This window comes from Macaca nemestrina, chromosome 15 (assembly GCF_043159975.1).
Source record: "Macaca nemestrina isolate mMacNem1 chromosome 15, mMacNem.hap1, whole genome shotgun sequence".
In the NCBI taxonomy this organism is placed as follows: Eukaryota; Metazoa; Chordata; class Mammalia; order Primates; family Cercopithecidae; genus Macaca; species Macaca nemestrina.
The window spans coordinates 51,184,208-51,205,956 of NC_092139.1; the positions used below are offsets into that span (position 1 = coordinate 51,184,208).

The 21,749-nt window shown below is 48.3% G+C and overlaps 1 protein-coding gene across 9 annotated transcripts in view; it reads right to left on the reverse strand.

The window, feature by feature from the left end:
• Window positions 1-313: 313 nt before the first annotated feature.
• The window catches only part of LOC105486887 (beaded filament structural protein 1), a 79,324-nt gene continuing 57,888 nt past the window's right edge, over window positions 314-21,749 (reverse strand). For 8 of the 9 annotated variants that reach the window (XM_071079707.1, XM_071079709.1, XM_071079708.1 and 5 more), the window contains 6 exons: window positions 21,249-21,344; window positions 18,215-18,307; window positions 15,116-15,223; window positions 5,048-5,268; window positions 3,357-3,442; window positions 316-1,453 (listed from right to left, as the gene is read on the reverse strand). In XM_071079707.1, coding sequence (XP_070935808.1) covers window positions 498-1,453; window positions 3,357-3,442; window positions 5,048-5,268; window positions 15,116-15,223; window positions 18,215-18,307; window positions 21,249-21,344 — 1,560 coding nt within the window. In that variant the 3' untranslated portion in view covers window positions 316-497. Of the gene's footprint in view, window positions 1,454-3,356; window positions 3,443-5,047; window positions 5,269-15,115; window positions 15,224-18,214; window positions 18,308-21,248; window positions 21,345-21,749 lie in introns of all 9 variants that reach the window. The other variant, XM_071079703.1, reaches the window with a different exon arrangement.

The following is a 21,749-nucleotide window of genomic DNA, read 5'->3' on the forward strand; positions in this document are numbered from 1 at the left end:
AGCTTCTGGGGGAATCCATGCTAACAGAGATGCCTTTAATAATTTCATCTCTAGGAAAACACTCATCCACATAAGCATGCATTTGTGCTTGAAGTGGAATGAAGATGAGTCGATGTCATCAACCAGCATGTTTCTGTGTGAAATCCAGAAAATCCAGCATCCAGACTCAGATGCTATCTGAGTCTCTAATGAGACTTATGAACCAGGATGAAGAGCATGTCTCTCTCCTAAATGAGGATGGTGTGGTGGCCATTCAACAGAGCATCCTTGTCCTCATGAAGCTGACCCACCTACATTCCCAAGGTCCCTATTAATTAGACAAAGGATGTGCAAGCAAAGAAAACATTTTAATGAAGGTTTCATTGGCAATGCCAGATGGGTCACCTATGGTCTAATCCAAACAGGAACCCTCACCCTTTTATCATTTGCTCTAAAATATCAAAGCATTACCCCTACAGTGGCCCCAAAGACATTTTCTCCCATTAAGCCTGGGCATTTTAAGAGCTCTTCTCTCCTGATTTCTTCTTGTCTGACTTTGTCTTTCCAATCATGGTCTCCACGATCACAGCAGTTTCTTCATATGTCTGAATGCTCTCTGTGGAAATCTTCTCGATAGATTCCACCACTTCTACTGTCTTATAGGCCAAAGCCCTGGGAGGGCCTTTTTCTGGCAGGCTTCTGCCCCTAGTCCCAAGCCCCTCGGCTCCTTCCTGATCAGCCACAGGCTTTGGAGGCTGGGGTATAGATGGTTCCTCTGCACCGGGTGTGACCACGGGACAGGGTCTCCCAGTCCCCTCGTCCTGCTCCTCACCCTCACGTTTCTCCTCAGGGACTTCCAGCTCTTTGCCATCTGGCTCAATCTCCTTGTCTGTAGGCTGCTGGTCAATTGGCTGTCCATCTTCTTTCTCCTGCAGACCCACCTGCCCATTCTCTAAAGGGGGCTTAGGTGACTCAGGAGAGGGCTCCAACTGGCCATCATAAAGCACAGAGTCTTCCGCGATGGAAACAGCCACCCCACCTTTAGCTGTGATGGGGTAGACACAGAACCTAGGGTCCACGTAATTGGCATCCCCTGTGACCACCACGTGCCGCTCTTTGGTGTAGAGCTCAGTGGGGGTCTCAGGCTCTTTGGGGCTTCTCACTTTCTCCTTGACCATCCTGTATACTTTCCCAAAGCTTTTGCTTATCTGCCCTCCGTCTGGCACATCCTCTGGAGCCCCTTCTTGTGTCAGGGGACTTACTTCTTTACTTTCTGATTCAAACTTAGATTCACTTTCCTCTTTAAGTACCACCTGTACCAGCTTTGTGTCTTCCAAACCTTTTAATGGTGCATCTTCCAGAGCTCCGTTGGTTTTGTCTTTTGCTATAATCTCCTTTCTCCTTGGAACATTCTTGGGGAGGCCTTTTTGTCTTGGTTTTGCTGCTGTTATATCCTGCAGAGCCCTGGTAAGATCTGGAGAAACACACAGGCAGAAATTCAAGTATAATTGTTATTGAGAGGGAAAGAAAACATGCTGGTTGGAAAACAGGCTAACTCTCTTGGAAACAAATGCTTTTTGTACTAGGGTGGGGCTTCCTTCATCTGGAGCAGAAGCAATGGAAGAAAGGCCTTGGCTTTGCTGCTCCATGGCCCAGGCTGAGGTACAGCTGGGCGACTCTGGACAAGTCACTGGATGCCTTTGGGCTTTCAGAGGGAAGGTGCTCCCTGTTCTGACACCCACAGTTCACCACCACATCAGGCAAAACCTACCAAGGCACTCAAGGCCATTGTCCTGACACTCAGTGGGAGCCCTAGCCCCTGTTCCCACTGCAGCCCCACTGAGCTCGCAGCAGACACTTGGATCCATGGAAGCCCATTCCTCAAAGTTATTATCTCCTCTGACTTCCTCAAAAGAGAGATGACAGAGCTACCTGGGGGCTTCTGACATGCTCAGATGGCCTTGGGTCTGGGAATGGAACCCGTACACAGTGGATCTACCTCATTCCATATTTAGCTCAAGCTAAATAAATGCCACCCAGCTGCCATCAGCCTCCCCTTCCTCCCAGGCCAAGAGAGGAAGCGATGCTATGAAATTCAGAAATGACAGGAATCCCCTGCCCCAAGTCCACCCTCCTGCTTCCAGACTAGCTGAAAGGAAAAACTAAAAGTTGGAGAAGACACACAAAACTCTCACCTGGTATAATTTATGAGGCTTCCCGGCTCCACCCACACAGTGAATTTTGAACTTTTTTAGCCCAAAAGTCATCCTCTGCATCCCTTCCCACTGCTAACCACAGGGCAAGCCAGACCAAGCACCGACATCGAGCATGGCTGATTCACAACAGAGAGCGAGCCAGGTGAGCCGGCAACAGCAGATGTGGGTCACAAAGCCACAGGTGCAGGGGATGCAGAGAGGGACAGGGCACAGGAAAACTGCTGGGAGCTGGTATGTGCTGTGCTTACAGGACTGCACAGAATCTCAGGGCCTGGTGCCAAAAAAACTCACAAGACCCCTTAATCCAAATTATTAAGAATTTCAGAACAGCATTAGCAGAGCATTCAGCCAAGCTGGGACCCTTCTGAGAGCAAGCCCCAGGCAGGGCTGTGCACCTGCAGACCTGGCCCTGGGCATCCGGCTGCAGGGCCACTCCCCTTCCAACCACGTTGACTCTGGAATGCCACTTCCATAAAGGCCTCTGAGCTATCTGGAAATAAGGATTTCAAGGCCCTATATGCATGAGCATCCATAGTATCACCTTCTCTTTTCTTCCCAAATGCTGGGCTTGTTCAGAACTAGGAGATTTCAAAGTGAGGTGAGGTCTCATAGACCAAAGGTTGAAGGCAGATGCCACATTTACCAGCCACGCTGTTTCTGCCTGGTTTGAGGGAGGGGAGAATGAGCTATGACTGAGCAGCTACTGTGCACTGGACACCACGTTACACGCTTTGGCACAAACCCGTTGATTCAATGTGGGGAGACGGTGGGATATGATCCGGTGTTCACTTACTGCCGAGGGGAGGGAGCAAGGAGTGAATATTGAGTTGTACTTTTTGCCCAATTAAATGCTTTGTGTTGCAAAAATTATTGCTGTCAAACCATAAAATAAATATGAAAGCACAAAATAAATGCCTCACGTTAGGGATAGCATGCCCAAGGTAGCCTAGCCCCTCAGTCGATTTTTCTCCTTATGAACTTCTCAGCTCAATCACTTAGCAAGCCATAGAGGGCAGAGGGTGGGAAGGAGTCCTCCCTCACATAAAAGCATTTAATTTCCAGATGGATCTGAAGCAAGCGTGAATGTTAAAGGCAGGAAGAGAGCTGCTTGATTGTTTTCAAGACAGAAAAAAACAGAGGCCCAGGGTTGGGGAGCGTTACCTTTCCCACCGGATCCAGTGCTGAGAGAGACCCCATGGCTCTGGGTGAACAGGGGAATGGGAGTTTCAATGAAGGCAGAGCTCAGCCTGTCAGAAAGAATCAGAAAAAACAAGCCAAACAGATGGTCAGGGGCAAGAGTGACTCTCGCTAATGTTGAGCAAAAATGGAAAAAAAAAGCTTTCTCTAGACCAAATTGCTCACAAATTAGATACCGTTTTAAACAGACAGCCATACACACATTTACACACTGGATGAGGACATAAAGGAAATAATCATTTCTTTGAGCTCAAGAGTCATAAACTGTGAAACATACCTATAAAAAAGTATAAAGTAGGGATTGCTTATAACCTAAAAACGCCACTTCTCCATGAGACTTTTTGGTGTTTTTGCCTTTTTGGTTTTTTTTTTTGGTTTTTTGCTTTTTTGGTTTTTTGCCTTTTGATTTGCCTTTTTGATTTTTTAAATTAAGAGTGGCCAACTCAGGCTGAAGTATTTAGGGCAAACAGGGTATGATGTCTCCAATTTAAGATATATGTATACACACACACAAACACACACACACACACATATCATATATAAATAGAGAAAAATGATAACAGCAATTGAAATAAAATATAAACAACTGGTGAATCTGGAGTATTCAGGAGTTCCTTGTTCTATTCTTGTAACATTTCTATCAGTTTAAAATTAGACCAAAATCAGAACTTATAGATAAATAAAAGAGGTATCCAGTCAGCTTTCTGTGAAGCCCTGTCCCAAAACAAAAATGTTTACAAAGTCATTAAAATGCCAATTCCAGACTTATTCTTGCAGATGTGTGCATAAAGTGTTCACTGTGACATAAATATCATGTGGAATCATGCCAGATACACTGAGCAGCACCGGAGAAAGAAAAATAAAATCCTGCTTCTCCTGCCAGGCATTTGTCTGTGCACAGCCAAGACAGAGCCCCCAGGGTGAAGGGAGGAGCTGCTCCTGGTGGGGACCTCAGTTGTGGAGGGCTTCTCTTTTCATTCAATCGAAACCCAGGAATTTAGCAAGACTGGAGTGAAGAATCACAAATTAATTCCCAGCCTGTTCTCCGGGAAAATCACTGTAGCTACGAACATGGACATAGCTGGAGAGAAAGAGAGAATTTCCCAGCTGTCTTAAAGTGAGTAGGGATCGAGTCACAGCTCCATTATGGAGGAGACCAGACAGCCACATAGTGACAGCCACAGACTGACCCAGTAAGGTGCTAAGAATCATGAGGATGGCAGCAGGAGCACCACCAACACCTCTGAGTGCCCTCGAGTGCCAGGCTCTGTGCCAGGTAGCTCACCTGCAGCACCTCATTAAATACTCCTGGGCATCCCACCTGCTGGGACATTTATGTCTCCAGAGGCCTATGAGCAAAACGCTGGCTTCTCAGTGAGGCCTTTTCTGACCACCCTACTTAAAATTGCAAGCATTCTCCCATCACCCCCATCGCCACCGCCCTCCTCCCTGCTAGAGCTTCCTCCTCGGCACTGGCGGTACCTTCATCCTCTGTCTCCCCTATTAGTTTTCCAGCACCCATGGGGTCAGGAATTGTTGTGTTTCCTTCCCTGCCACATGCCCACTTTCCTAGAACTGTGCCTGGCACATAATAGACACTCAACAAAGAGTTGTGCAAGGAATAAGTGGCCCGGATAGGGAGGGCACACTCTCACCTGTTGCCTTCAATCTCGATGATACGATGATACCGGTCCAGCTCATTCTTCAGGGTTTGCTGGGCGACCGCCAGCTGCCGGCAGTCGTAAGAAGACTTCTCCAGGACCCGCTCTGTCTCCTCAATCTCCTTGCGCAAGGTCTCAATCTGCTCGTTATAAAGCTGAATCTCATCGTCATAACACTCATGGGCACTTTTAATAGCTTGTTCCAGAGTTGTTGTCTGCAGGCAAGGACACACTGTAAGAAAATCTATCCCCCTCCTCCCCTAAGAGACAGACCTCACCAGGAAAAGGAACCTGGACTCAGTGAATGTTTTATTTTGTTTGTGTGTTTCTCTGCCCATTAGAGATTAGCAATGAATCACTTTGGAATCCTTAAGCTAAAAAACAATGTGAAAACTGAGCTCCTGTGTCCTTACACATTTTTTTTTTTTTTTTTTTTGGATAGAGGATCTCACTTTGTCACCAGGCTGGAATGCAGGGATGTGATCACGGCTCACTGCATCCTCCAACTCCCAGGCTAAAGTGATCCTTCCACCTCAGCCTCCTGATAGCTGTGACTATGGGCAAGCACCAACACACTGGGCTAAATTTTTTTGTTGTTGTTCTGGTAGAGTTAGGGTCCTGCTTTGTTGCCGAGGCTGGTTTCAAACTCCTGGCTTCCTCCTCCCGCTTCAGCCTCCCAAAGTGCTGGAATTACAGGCATGAGCCACTGCACCCAGCCCTTCTTGCACTAATATCAGCACCCTCTGCAATTAACCCATAAGGAGGCCCACCCCAAAGGCAGTCTGAAGACAAACCTAGAAAATAAAACAAAACCTAGGTCAGGTGGCTCACACTTGTAGGTAAAATAAAATGAAACCTAGGCCAGGTGGCTCACACCTGTAATCCTAGAACTTTGGGAGGCTGAGGCCAGCAGATCACTTGAGGTCAGGAGTTTGAGACCAGTCTGGCCAACATAGTGAAACCCCGTCTCTACCAAAAATACAAAAATTAGCCGGGTGTGGTGGCACACGCCGTAATCTCAGCTACTTGGGAGGCTGAGGCAGGAGAATCACTTGAACCTGGGAGGTGGAGGCTGCAGTGAGCCAAGACCACACCACTGCACTCCAGTCTGGGCAACAGAGCGAGACCCTGTCTAAAAGGAAAAAAAAAAAAACAACACCTGCTATCCGTGGAATAATAATTCAAATAAAGTACATTCTTCAGACCTTAATGAATTAGCATAAACCCAATAGCCAAAAAATAAGGAAAAAGAAGAGCATACTGAATAGATAAGATGCTACTTTTATTGAAATACTGAGTGGGAGAAAAGTTTCCTTGTTCTCATTCAGTCACTACGGTGCTTTGATTTTCTGCTGAGTTTGGATCGGCAGAGTTACATTTATGTTTTGGTAGCTAAGGTGTGTGTGTGTGCATTTGTGTACACGTAAAATAATGTCAGAGAAATACATTAATCAGAGCAAGTAAAAATTAAGGCAGGAAAATAGAAAGAGATAGTTTTATATTCAGTGTAAGAGCTTGTGATGATACATAAAGACCCATAAATGCTCAGTTGTGTGCCACGTAACAGTACTGCAGTCAACAATGGACTGCATATAGGATGGTGGTCCCATAAGAGTATAATGGAGCTGGACAATTCCTGTCGCCTAGTGACAACCGCAACCATCCTAGGGCCATGGAGCCACACGTTCACTCACATGTCTGTGGGGACGCCGCCGTAAACAGACTGTGCTGCCAGTTGCATAAAAAACTTCTAGCACATGCAATTATGTACAACACATAATACTTGACGATGATAATAAACAACTAAGTTACTGGTTTATGTATTTACAATACTACCCTTTTTCTCATTATTTTGGCGCGTAGTCCTACTTATAACGAGATGTTTCTGTTAAGACAGTGACGCCACATTACCCCAGTCACAGCCTCCTGCAGCTCACATTTCCCACATCTCTTGATTGCAATATTTTCTTTTGTGCTTAAGTGTTATTACAAGAGTTAAGAAGCTTTAAAAAATGTTGAAAGTTTATAAAATAGAGATCGAGGTAGTCATGACTCTTTTCCAATCTCATTCTTGCGTAGGAAAGAATTTGACACGCATGGTCCTCAAAAACAAAACAAACAAAACCACACTTCTACCTAGCGCAGCCCTTCTGGACTCAGTGTGCACTGGAGCCGCCTGAGCGTGTTAAGAGCCTGGCTCAGCAGGTTTGGGGAGCTGGAGACTCTGCCTTGCTCACCAGCGCCCACATGATGTTGATGCTGCCGGGCCACGGACCGCACTTTGAGTCACGAGGGGTGAGACATGCATCTATATTCAACTTCAGGTATGTCCACAACAGGCATTTCCTACATCCAGACCTAAATGTACCTACTGGACACCTGGAAGATGATCATTGCCGTCAAAACCCAATTATTCACTTTATACACTTTATGCCCTTGGATCATGAAATTCCTTAAGTCAAAATGTAGCTTTCAAAGGTGTTTGGCAAGATGGCTGGGTGCGGTGGCTCACACCTGTAATCCCAGCACTTTGGGAGGCCAAGGAGGGCAGATCACTTGAGGTCAGGAGTTCAAGACCAGCCTGGTCAACATGGTGAAACCCCATCTCCACTAAAACTACAAAAATTAGCCAGGCGTGGTGGCCAGTGCCTGTAATCCCAGCTACTTGGGAGGCTGAGGTACGAGAATCGCCTGAACCCGGGAGGCGGAGGTTGCAGTGAGCCGAGATTGTGCCACTGCACTGCACTCCAGACTGGGTGACAGAACAAGACTCTGTCTAAAAAAAAAAGAAAAGAAAAGAAAAAAGCAGGTGTTCAGCCATAGATCTGTTGCATCAGGAGGGAGGAGGAAGGGAAGAAAAGGTACACGTGCTAAGCACTTTGGGGAGATGTCTGTCCAGTCCACGTTATCCCTGCGTCTGATGTCAGCCCCACCCATCCACAGGTAGGGTAGCAACAAAGTGACCCCACTCTCCTGTGCCGAGTTACAGGACCAGGGGTGGGCCTGACCCAGGCTGGCCTGTCACACGCCTTCTCTCCCCGGAATCTGGAAAGGGGTCTCAGAAATCGCAGAGTTTGGTGGCAGGTTCCAGACTGCAGGGACACATGAACAGGTCTGAGGCTGCCGCTCTGGAATGGTGAGCTTTCATATGCATGGCAAAGTTAAGAAAGGTAATTATTTGGAGAGGAAGAGAAATGAAGCCAAAAGGCAAAGACAAACAGAAATTAGGCAGCCGTGGCAAGAGAAGGAAGAGGAGGAAAAGGAGACAGATAGCAGCAGCCTCAGCTCCCAGTTCCTGGTTCCTAATTCCTGATGCACACCTCCTCTCAGATTTCATGCCCTGCCTTTTATACCCTGCTCCTTCGAGAAAAAAAAAGTACCTTTCCAGTGCAGAAACCTGGCAGACAGCACCTTAACCAAGAGATCAGGTTGGTATGAGGACCATCCACAAGATGAAATACTCAGGACACAGCGTCACTCCATGGGGGTCTTGCCAAGAATGCAGAACCTCCATCTAATCCTGAGAAAACATCAGGGAAACCCAAAAGGAGGGACGTGCCACAAAGCCACTGGCCTGGGTTCTTCCAAAGCATCATGGTTATGAAAGACAGAGGAAGACTGGGGACCATCCCAGTCTGGGGGAGACAAACAAGACATGACACCTAAATGTGAGTAGGATCTAGACCAGGAAAAAACACGAGTGGAACAACTGGTGAGATTTTAGTGCAGTCTATTAATAGGACAGGATCATTGTTAATTTCCAGGTTTTCATCATCGGCCCGTGGTTTTGAGGAAGCTGGATGAGGGGTATATATTGGAAACTACTGTGCTGTTTTTGCAACTTCTCAAAAATCTAAAATTACTTCTGAATAAAACAAGAGTCCCGTTCCTGTTTCAGCTAGTGTGATCCAGTTTCTGTTCCTCCCAAGAAATCTGGATTCAAACAGTCACGTGTAATAGCAAATTCAAGTCACACACACTAACGTCTGGTGCAGCCACATCTCACCCATACCAGAGTGTTTACACACTCTAGGAAACACCTCGAAGGAATATGGGGATTTAAAAGACCCCTTTGAGGCCCAAAACTTAAAGAAGCATTGGAATTACATGGTGAGGGAAGTGTGAGGGGCTGTAGAGAACACAGGGGGGCCATGTGTTAGGGGATGGGGCAGGAGGGCTCATGAGACGGACTATTCTCACTTTTATTTTTTGAGACAGGGTCTCACTCTATTGCCCAGGCTGGAGTACAGTGCTGCCATCAGGGCTCACTGAAGCCTCGATATCCTGGGCTCAAGCGATTCCCACACCTCTGTCTCCTTAGCAGCTGAGACCACAGGTGAATGCCACCATGCCCAGCTAATTAAAAAAAAAAAAAAATTGTAGAGACAAGGTCTAACTATGTTGCCTAGGCTGGTCTTGAACTTCTGGGCTGAAGTGATCCTCCCACCTTGGCCTCCCAAAGTACTGGGATTACAGGTGTGAGCCATAGCACCTATAATCTGTCACTTTTCGATGTTTGAAATCTTCCATAATAAAGAGTAAAAGAAAAAATTACATATGAAGAGAATGTACCCCAGACCACTGACCCAGGAGCTCTGGGGCGGCCGTCCCCTTTGGGGGTGGGTTCCCCAGCCCAGAGCCGGGGTAGTGGCTGGTGCTGGTAAGTCCTAAGCTGGGCCAACTCATCAACCTCACAACAACCTTATCAGGGAGGGGCTGTCAATATTTCCACTTTACAGATGAGGAAACTGAGGCACACTGGCAAAGTGACTTGCCCATAAATACCACAGCAGGATTCAAATCTACCTGTACAACGTCTGAAACACCTCCCAGAAACAGGCCACCCCTACCCCGCACCTCAGCCTCCTCCCTGCTGTGGTCAAGCAATGTGCAAACACACACACACACACGCACACATATGCACACACACACCCACACTCCAGGGCCTCTGCAAACTCCCCATTCCCACACAGCAACAGGCCAGCCCCAGCCTGTTCTCTCTGAAGACATGGGAAAGTCAGTGTGAGCCATGCAGAGACCTCTCCTTGCAGGTTTTCACTTAGCAAAGTTTTGAACTGCAAATAGAATCACAAAGCATCACAAACTGGGAAATGAGAGACCAGGAAAGTCACCTATGATCTTTTTACCCTACAAGTGGAGCGCAATCTTTTTATATCATGAAGTGGTGACTGTTATTTTTGTGGTAGTGGTAGGGGGCGGATGGGTGAGGCGTTTTCTTGGGTGTGCATTCGCGTTTGTTTGAAGAAGGCTGCACGTTTTAAAGGCTGGAGATTCTCTGCTGCAGCACTGTGGGAGGAGCTCCTGCCCTAGGCACCCCCACAGTCACCATCTCCCACGTGACCATGAGGCCCAGAGCCCTCCAACCCTGCACTGGTCGCAGATGCTCTACGGGATTCTGCTGAGTCCAGTGAAGTGATGACTTGGTTTATAAAACTGGACTGCTGTCTATATCAATGTGGTTTTTATAGCTCCATAATTTAAACCTTTCATCAGAAGGAAAGGGGTTCAGGAAAACCAGTAAGAGCCCCTCTCAGAAGCTCAACAGGAATGGAGATGCCTGTGACGACAGCCACCATGGCACGGCATCCACTGCCACCCAGCACCAACCTGGTCAAGGAGAGTGAGACACGGACCCTCCTCTAGAAGGCCGCAGGCCAGCAGGGGAGGGACGCCCAGGGCATCTCGGAGGGAGAAAGAGGCTTCCAGGAGGAGGCAGGACCGGTCCTGGGAACCGAGGAAGGAAAGGGACTTCCAGAAAGGAGAGAAGGAATGAGCAAAGGGGCAGGTCCCAGAAACTGCAGGGGGGGGGGGGGGGGGTCAGGAGACGAAGAGAAAAGAGCTTGACCCACGGTTCCTCCAAGGGTGGAGCCATGTGGCAACTTGAACTTTATCTGGAGCCAGGTGACTGCTATTTCTGCCTGGACCGTTAGATTGCCTGGTTTATATCTGTGTCCCCACTGGGCTGTGAGCTGCTGAGGGCAGGACACAGGCAGGAGCCTGACGCGAGCCCCATCTGGAGGGGCGAGCTCCCACCTCAGTCCTTGGGACCCCAGACAACTTTGGGTGCAAGGTCTTTTTTTTTTTTTTTTTTTTTTAAAGGAAACGCGTTACACACTGTCTTACACAAACTAAACCACTAGATGGTGCTAAGTGACTTTAATGAGAAATGAGACCTGGGCGGCTCCCACTTTGCAATTTTAAAAAGTGACTTTCTTTACTTCCCTGTCACAGAAATTCCCAGTCCACGCAATTTAGGGAACTAGAATTACCTGTCCTTTCCTCTCCACCTGTCCGAAGTGCTTCCTCCAGGGCTCTTAGGGGTATATGTGCACTTATTTGAAGGAGAGGCTTCCAGCTCCAAGCCCAGGCACCGTTCTCCCATCCTCCGCCCAGCCTCTCCCAGACCGAGCCCGCAGAGCCAAGCGGAGGGCTTGTGAAAACAAGGCGCACCGGCCCGCCCCAGAGCTCCTGGGTCAATGGTCTGGGGTGCCTGTGAATTTGCATTTCTGACAAGTTCCCAGGTGGTGCCGCCGCTGCTGGGACGGGGACCTCACCCTGAGGACCCCTGCTGTGGAGAGTTCGGGAAGCTTCGAATGCCCTAACCATAGGCGGAACCCGCTGCCAGGCCCTGGGGCTACCAGATGCTCTCCCTCAGCCCGCCCTCCACCAAGTTCCGGCCACAGTGCGGGCCCTGCCCAGAGGTGTGCGGTCAACATCTTCCTTCAGCTCTAGCTTAGCTGCTACATTAGGAAGCCACTAAAACCTTTAAAACCAGCAAAAACCCAGCCACAAACATTGGAAATGAGGCCCAAGCCTGGGACACAGGGGGACGGGGTGGAACATTCGCCCCCCTCCCTGGAACCCGCCCCTACCCTGTGGTTCTCAGTGTGGCTCCTGGACCGGCAGCAGCACCATCCCCGAACACTTGAACATGCAGCGTCCCGGGCAACTCCCCAGACCCACTGAGTCAGGAGCTCCCGGGCGCGTCCAGCCACGTCTGGGTTTTCATCAGAGCTAAGGAGGCAGAATTTTGGCCCCCATGACCGTTTCCCCTTGGATATGTTACATGGCAAAAAGGGACTTTGCAGATATAATTAAGGTTCTTAATCAGTTACCCTTTTTTAAGGAAAGGAGTTTATTCAAAATTATCCCCAATCACAGGAGCCCTAAAAACAGAAGTCAGAGAAACGCATAAGTCCAACTCAATTAGATGAGACGCAGGAAGAGGGTTCAGAGCTCGCTGCCGGCTTCGAACATGGAGGGGCCTGAAGCCAAAGAGCATGGGCAGCCCTGACACCCACTCCTGGCCAGCAGCCAGAAAAGAAGGAGGGTCCTCACTCCTGCCAAGAACTTGAATGAGACTGGAAGCAAATTCTCCCCCCAAGAGCCTCCGGACAAGGGCCCAGGCTGGCCAACATCCTTCTTTCTACCTTATGAGACCCAGAGCAGAAAAACCGATAGGACCCGCCCAGACTTCCCACCTACACAACTGCAATGACACAGGTGCTGTTCCAAGCTCCTGTTAGTGGTGACTCATCAAGACAGCAACAGAAAACGGACACAGTCCTGTTTCATCAGCCCTATGCTACAGCTTGTTACTGAGCATAAGCACATCTGTCATTTTATATAAAATGATTCAGTAATATTTGGATAACTGTTTTAATATAGTTTCTTTTCTTTTTTTTTTCTTTTTTTTTTTTTTTTTTTTTGAGACGGAGTCTCACTCTGTTACCCAGGCTGGAGTGCAGTGGCTCAATGTCAGCTCACTGCAGCGTCAACCTCCCCAGGCTCAGGCAATTCTCCCACCTCAGCCTGGTCAGTAGCTGGAACCACAGGCATGCACCACCACGCCCAGCTAATTTTTGTATTTTTTGTAGAGATGGGGTTTCATCGTGTGGCCCAGGCTGGTCTCAAATTCCTGGACTCAATCAGTCCACTCACCTTGGCCTTCCCAAAGTGCTGGCATTACAGGCATGAGCCACCACGCCCAGCCTGGGTTCCTTTAAATTATCTGTACTTTATTTTATGCCTTTACCATCATTTTTCTGAGAAGAGGTCTCCATCAGACTGCCAAGGGTGGCAGTGGAGGAGGCAGCACAGAAGACCCTACTTTAGAGACGAGGGCAGCAGAGAAAAGCCAGGAAGCCCTCCTGCAGCCACTAAGGACAGAAACAGGTGGCCAACCAGCAGTTTCATTTCATGTTCTCAGAAACCAGGTTAATCTGTTGTGAAATTTCTTATTTTGATATTCAACAAATACGTACATGTACATAGAGGAAAATTCTTTTTGTCCTGGAACTGGAATGTGCCATCTAGGCTGAGGTCCTTCATCTTTCTCAGTATCTCTAGGGCAGTGGTTTTCAACTTTAACACCACCGCCCCAGGAAAAACCACATTTCTCATTGCAAGCCATACACATCAGATAGATGTGTGTGTGTGTCTTTCAACATATCCATATGGATGTAGAGATAAAACGAGGGCTTCACAAAACAAATCCTCCCTTTGGCTTGCTGTACACTCTGTTTTTCTTATTATATTTTAGTCTAGCATTTTGTTGACTTCCTTTTACATGCCAATCAATTCTACTGAATTCGTTTTACATCCAAAAATGAGTTGTCACTAGTCGTTTGGAAAACACTGGTCTCTAGGACCATGACTGCGCTCGTATCCATATCCCTATTCACATACACAGCACACACACACACACACGACACACACACCACACACTTCACATATGCATCCCACATATATCACACATACCACACATATGACACACACACCCCACATACACAAACACATACAACCCTTATTCTATCCTGTCAGAGCCTCAGAAGAAACCACACACGCCCCAGTCACCAGGTTGACGCACATGGTCCCTGAGCCAGGGTTTCTCTCACAAGAAGGAAGAGTTTTAAGGGCCTTACTTGGTTTCTCCTGCTGCGATCGTCAGCTCAGGGGACCACCACAGACCTGGGTTTGCTTTCCAGTAGCCCCTAGGAGCTGCTGCACTGTGAGTTTTGTGTGGTGCGTGCTGGGATGGGAATTAGGAGGTGAACTCCAAGGTCCCAAAATGAAATCCTGAGCAGACATGGGGACACTGGAAATCAATAAAAAGCACAACGTCTAGTTGTGGCTTCACATTTTTTCCCATTTTGTGGGCCCTGGCAGGGCAGAGACAGAGTAACACATAACGTCCAAATGGTCCGCGCTTTCTGAAGCATCCGATGTTTACACGTTTTGCTCTCTTGTCCCCACGTGTACTTGTTAAACCAAATGTCAACTTACTTTTTGGTTTGGGAAACGTGGTTAGGGAGCCATACAAAGGTGCAGTATTTTAACCCAGTCGTCCCCACGGAATGCCCTGCTGGAGGGTAACGAGAAAGAGAGAGAACTGGAAGGAACCAAGGAAGATGAGCCAGGAAGTAGCCAAGAAGACACAGGCCACAGGACAGCGTGGGGCTTTTCTGTTTTGTTTTCAAATTAAGCTTCACCCAAAAGGGGTGGGGGTAAAAAGGTGAGCTTTCCACCAACACGTTTCTAACTAGAAGCAAACACTGATACAATCACTCTTTCCAGGTTGTAATCAAATTCCGAAGGAGAACTGTTACCACGAGAAGAAAAACAGAAGCACAGATTTGAACAAGTGGAGGATAAAAATCCCTACTGTGTCCGTTTCTTCTTATTCTTACAAAGTTTGACCTGGGCAAAATGAATGCATGATGTAGACACTGGGGCAGCCTAAGCCTAAGCCTCGGAGGGGAGGGCATGACTTAAAGGAGTCCCAAGGGGCACCTCTGAGGGACCAGGAATGAGCGTGACGCCTATGTTCACTGGCTCAGGACTCTCCCTTGTCCTGGAAAATTCCTCAGTCCAGGGCAGAGCAGAGCGCTTGGTCACCCACTCCGAAAACCCCGTTTCTGCCAGGAACGTACGATATGTTCAGCATGTGACAGCTCCTCAAGCTGCATGCATGTGCTGTGTGTAACGCCTCCATAAAACATGTGGGAAGCCCCAATGCGCATGCGGCAGACTCAAGCGTACCTGGGCCTGCAGCTCCACTCTCTGCGCCTGCAGGTGGGCGAGCACCTCGCGGCCCTCCTCCAGCTGACTCCGCAGAGCGGCCACCTCCCGCTCCGTCAGGAGCTTCTCCTGCACAGAGAAGGCCAGAGTCAGATTCACAGGACATGCAGAGAGGAAAAGGGCAGAGGAGGTGTGGGGTCCTGGTATGGATGGAATATCCGTGTCCCCCTGAATTCTGTGTTGAAGTCCTAACTCCCAAGATGAAGGTTTCAGGAGGTGGGACCTTTGGAAGGTGTTAGGGTTAGATGAGGTCATGAGGATGGGGGGCCCCATGATGTGATTAGGGTCTTTGTCAGAACAAGAAGAGACACCAGAGCCCCCACCCCCGCCCCCTGTCTGTCTGTCACATGAGACAAAGCAAGAAGGCAGCCATCTTCAAGCCAGAAAGAGAGCCCTCTCCAGACACCAATTCTGCTGGCACCTTGATCTTGGATTTCCAGCACCCAGGACAGTGAGAAATAAATGTCTGCTTGTCGGCCCACCCGTCTATAGTGTCCTGTTATAGTAGCGTGAGGAGACTAAGCCAGGCCCACAGCGCAGCCATCAATGGCTTTTGCTTTGTCTTCAAAGTCTGAACCTCCTTGGGAGTGTGAAACGCCGGGACCAAGTACCAGGAGACCAGAGCTTAGACCTGGCTGTGCCGTGAACCTACTAAGAGACTCTAGAAAAGGCATTTGACTCTCAAAGCCTCTGTTTTCCCTTCTGTGAAAAGGAAAACCTGGAATGCACACTCTCTAAGAAAATGAAGGTTGGTTGGAGCCGCGAGCCACACGCTGTGCTCCGATGTCAGCGCAGCATAAAGCAGGAGCCATCAGCCCCAATGGGTGAAAGAGAAGTGACGCTCCAGGGAATGGCTGGAAGGAAATCCTCCAACCTCTCCACACTCTGCCAAGCAGGTGCCTCTCTCCTGACCTGCCTTTCCATGTTTATTCAAAAATATTCAAATTGTTTCACAAAGGCCTGACTGCTCAAGAGCCATGCATTCTGACACAGAGCACATTGACTCGAAGCCACGCAAAATCAAACACCAAGTCTACACTGAGGGTTTCTGTGTCCAAGCCCATGCATGGCAGGCAGCCTCTGCTTCAAACACCTTACAAAGTGGCTGCAGCAGTGATACAGACATACAGGAAAGTGACTGTCTAATTTGACTATAGAATTGCTAAACTAAGACTCATAAAGATGTGATGCTTTCTCAATTGGTGCTTCTCTAGCCTGAGTATGCCCACGAGTCCCTGAGGATCTGGCTAAGATGCAGATTCTGTCTCAGTGGGTATGAGGCTGGGCTGGACACTCTGCACATCTCACAAGCCCAGGTGATGCTGATCGATGACATCAAAGTCAGTCCAGTGTCTGTGTACTTACGACTTAGAAGGATCTTATTACAAGGGAATAGACGACACAATTCAAAAGGTATGCTCGGATGTAAAACACCTTTGAGTTAGAGGACAAAAGTGGGTTTGAAAAAATAAAAATAACATCTCTGGAAAGGGATCTCTGGCAAAGAAAATTAAGACTTCCAGAAAAGCTTTTTTAGGCCTTAGTAGCAACTTCGGTTACATCCACTAAGGACAACAGGATCCTGAAACGGTAATTGGTGGGCAATTCAGACAAGACTATCCTCATGAATGCCAAAAAAGGTAACTTTCCTGTCTCTTAGATGATACTTTGCAGGGTTCAAAAGTGTCTTCTAAAGCAAATTTGGGGATTTCTTTAGCTTTGTATAAAATAATTAAGATGAAAAAGTTCAGGTAGCTGGTGACCCCAGCCCATGGGTTCTGCAGCAGCTTGTCTGCATGCTGCTCCTGGGCAGGCCCCACCTCCTGAGCAGCCCATTCATTGACTCGGAGCATGGCCTGAGCACACATCTAGGCAATTCCAAGTGTCACCAGGGTTGAGAGCCACCATCCTAGATCATCCTTGCAAAAAGACCCAGAACCTTATCTCTTGCCCAATCCACCAAACCCTGTACTAGCCTACCACAACCTCTGGAGAAGGGACACTGTAACATTTTTATTTTAATTTGCATCATTTCCAGTGTTTTGGGGTTTTTTGTTTCTTGTTTGTTTGTTTGTTTGGAGATGGGGTCTTGCTATGTTGTCCAGACTGCTCTTGAACTCCTAGCTTCAGGTGATCCTCCCACCTCAGCCTCCTGCGTAGTTGGGATTACAGGCACGAGCCACCTCACTCGGCACCAGTCTATTTATATATATATCATGCTATGCATCACAAAATTCCATAAACCATATTAGGAAAAAAAACTACTATCCTGTTGAGCAGCTAAAGAGCTAAATGAAGAAGGAATTTGGAACATAATATTGGAAATAATTTTTCATATCCAAATCTTTAGTTTTTACAAATTGGCTTCAACAATCTCTATCCTTTCCCACTAGTTTCCATGCCACAGGCTCACATAATCATTAGCAGAGCTCCGTCTTGAAAATATATTCACTAATTATCTGAGATTCTCTGTATTTTAAATTCATGAACAGATTGATAGGGAGAATAAGGAAACAAACCAATTTTTTAAATGGGCAAGAGGCTTCAGCAGATACTTCCACAAAGAAGCTATCTGGATGGCAGATAAGTGCACAAAAGGATGCTCAGCTTCCTTAGTCATTAGGGGATGCAAATTAAAACCACCACCATTAGAAGAGCAAAGACACACTAAAAAGCTGACATACCAAGTGCTGACAAGGACAGGGAGCCACAGAAACCCTCACGCATTGTGGGTGGAGATGCCACAACGGCACATCGCTTTGGAAAGCAGCTTGGTCATTTCTTATAAAGTATGCAAGGAAGAACAGCTCGTAATTCTCAAGAGAAAATACCAAAGAAAATGGTCAAGGACGCGGTTTACATCCTCATGTGTCTAAATACTGGCATTTACAGTACAAGAAAAATATCAGAAGAACAAACTTCAGATGAGGATACAAGGCAGGAGTGGGGAGTGGACCCTGGTGGCCGCCCTCACAGTCCAACCTGTGAGCCCTTCCCTGGGAGTCTGCAGATACAGCTTCCCACCAGGGCTGGTTTGCCTTTTCCTGCTCCAATTCTTACCTCCCTCATCCCACTGGTCACAATGGATGCTGGAGGAGTGGTGTGGATGATCTGCTGCAGGATGCTGATATAGGTCTGAACTTCCAGAAGATTCTGTTAGGGGAGGGAAAGCATTCTCGTTAGAAGTTGAGCTGTGCTGGTTTTTCCTTCTAGTACTAGATGAGCACAGGAATGGACACTTCCATATGCTGCATCATCACATACGGGACAGACCATGACCAGGTTCAGGAGGAAGAAGAGACTGATGCATCTGCTGCCGTCGGTGGGCCTGCCCACATGTGCACCATGCTCATTCCTGGCCCCTCAGTCTCCTTTAAACTTCACAAGAACAATGGGGCAGATGAATAAACTAAGGCTTGCTTTATGTCACCATTTCTCTTCAGCTACATTGGTGCATTGGTCTTCACAAAGCCCTGGGTGGCAGAGGCACAAAAAACAGAGGAAAAAACCAGCCCTCACCAGACATGGTGGCTCACACCTGTAATCCCAGCACTTTGGGAGGCCAAGGCCAGTGGATTGCTTGAGCCCAGGAGTTGGAGACCAGCCTGGGCAACATAGTAGGACCTCATTTCTACAAAAAATTTTAAAATTAGCTATGTGTTGTGGTGTGCACCTGTGGTCCCAGCTACTTAGGAGGCTGAGGTAGGAGGATCACTTGAACCTGGGGGTGGGTGGAGGCTGCAGCAAGCTGTGATCACCCCACTCTACTCCAGCCTGAGTGATAGAATGAGACCCCATGTCAAAAATAAATAAGTTAAAAGGCCCTGGAGGGCACAAAGGACCCTTTCCAACACCAGCAGTGTTTCAAAGAATGGGCTTTGGTCAATCAGGCCTGGACTAAAAGACTTACTGGCTATGTGTGACCTCAGGCAAGCTATTTAAACCTCCTAAAATGCAAGTTCTTCTATAAAACAGGGATAACTATATGTAGGGATGCCTGACCCCCTTTACCAGCCAGTGCCCCTATCCCAAGCTCTGTGAGTAACAACAGATGACACAGCCCTCTGCAGAAAGCAGCCCTTGGTCAACAAATGGTCATCTTGTCTAGGAAGCCACCAGGCCCTGCCTCATCCCCAACCCAGACCAATGACTGATGGCACGGGAGTACAAAAGACCAACTCTCTTGACTCCTTGAGGGACCCGGCTGTGGTGTAATTCACAGAGCTTCCCATGGGATCATGAGAACGCCACAGCTAGACTCCAGTTGAGGACACATCCTTGCTCTGCTCCCTGCCCTGTCTTGCCCCTTTCCTCCCCTTCTCCTCAGAGCCCTCCACTAAGACATCAGTGACAAAAAATCACTACTTAGAGCTCTGCTTATAGGGAGCCTGACCTGAGCACTATTTCACAAGGCTGCTCTTGGGATCCGGTGAGATACTGCAGGGGAGCCTCACAGTGTGAGCTATCATCATCACCATCATCATCATCAATATCATCCTAAATGGCCTGGAAGAATTCTTTGAGCTGCTTCAAAACTGCCCCAGGCACTGTTCCCAGGATTCCATCAAGTAGAGCAGAAGCAAGGAGGTGGGTGGGGAGGAGGAAATGGCTGGGCCTAATGGAAAGTTGGAGGGACCCTGATTGGAGCAGACAGGGCTGGTGTACTGATGCAGTACACACTGAGGTAGGAAGGGAACTGGAGGTTCACTGAGCACTTGCCAAGCTCCAGGTTGTACCCATGTTCCCACATTGTCTTAGTTTGGGTTTCCACAGAAGCAGACTCTGGGAGAGGGATCTAAGTATAAACAGTTGACTGGGCAATGATGACAGGAAACATGATGGATGGAGTGAGAAAGTGAGGCAGGAAGGGAGGGCGGTCAGCGAGGGCTATTACCAATGAGTCACCACTGTGAGCACCTGGAGCTCAATCCTGGTGAGGCTCTCTGGGTGCCAGTGCAGAACAAAAGCCTCAGAGTTGGTCTACAAAGGCGAGAGGGAGTTGGGGTGTTTATACACCAACTCCCATCAGTTCCGGTTGAGGCTGCTCCCTGCTCCCGGGGACAGGAGTTCCTCAACACCCCACTACAGGTGGAGCAGCCTCCAGCTGCTTGGAGAAAGTCCTTAGGCAAAGCTGCAGGGATGGCAGTGGGAGGAGGCCTGAAGAGGGAAGCCCTGAGGCACCCACAGGTCTGCTACACTACTTCACCCACACCACTGCTGGGAAGGAGAGCCTGCATTTGCATTTTGAAGATGAAAAAGCAGCTCAGAGAGGTTAGGCCACTCACCCATGGTCAAACAGCTGCAAGATCTGATCTTTCAATTATGCCAGGGCCCGCCACAGTCAGGCTTATAAGGAACTGTTGGAAGCTGGGGGAATCTGAGCACTGCAGGAGAGGAAGCTCCTGAATAATGTGCTCCTGCAATTAACGGGTTCAGAGGCAGAGAGAAAAACAAGTCTTTTTTTTTTTTTTTTTTTTTTTGAGACGGAGTCTCCCTCTGTCCCCCAGGCTGGAGTGCAGTGGCGTGATCTCGGCTTACTGCAAGCTCCGCCTCCCAGGTTCACGTCATTCTCCTGCCTCAGCCTCCTGAGTAGTTGAGACTACAGGCGCCCGCCACCGTGCCCGGCTAATTTTTTTGTATTTTTAGTAGAGACGGGGTTTCACCGTGGTCTCGAGCTCCTGACCTTGTGATCTGCCCGCCTAGGCCTCCCAAAGTGCTGGGATTACAGGCGTGAGCCACCGCGCCTGGCCGAAACAAGGCTTTTTAATGTATCTTCTGAGCAGAAACAGTTGTTGGACTGTCGCTTAATGAAGACGAATCTATATAAAATCACTTTGTAAATTATACTGTAAATACAGATACTGGTTCACAACACCACGGCCCTCAAACCACACCCACTACTGCCCACTCTTCAAAGCAGGTCTGGCTCATTAAGCACTGTCCAGTGGCCAATTCACCCCTATTTGGTTCGAGGGAAAATGCACAAAGGTATACCACTCTCTAGCAGTCTGTTTTCAGCCACAGTGCCCTGGGCTTACCTGATCAAACCCAAACTGGGTTTTCTAGAGGAAGGGCTTCAAGGGGTCATGGTTACCTTCTTGTGCCTGTCCTTCGCCGCACTGATATCGTCTTGCAAAAATTGGGCTTCCAGCTGAAGGCGCAGGTTATGCAGCAAGGCTTCATCAGCTTCCTGCAATGAGAGCCACATATCCCTGGCCACAGGCACCATGGAGCATAGGGGTAAAGCTAGCTGGGTATATGAGCACACAGACCACCTGGGAGCTTACTGAAATGCAGACTCTGATTCAGTAGGTCTGGGAGGGATCTGAAATTATGCATTCTAGCAAGGCAATGGCTTAGCCCATTGGACCTGTTCTAGAACAGCAGTTCTCAACAGAGGGTGATTTTGTCCCCAGGGGGACATTTGGCAGTGTCTAGAGACATTTTTAGTTGTCACCACTTTAGTGGTAGGGTCCTTCTATTGGCAACTAGTGGGTAGAGGCCAGGGATGCTGCTAAATACCCTACAATACACAGGACAGCATCCCCCCCACAACCCTGCACACAAGGAATTCCCCTGCCTAAAGGGTCAATAC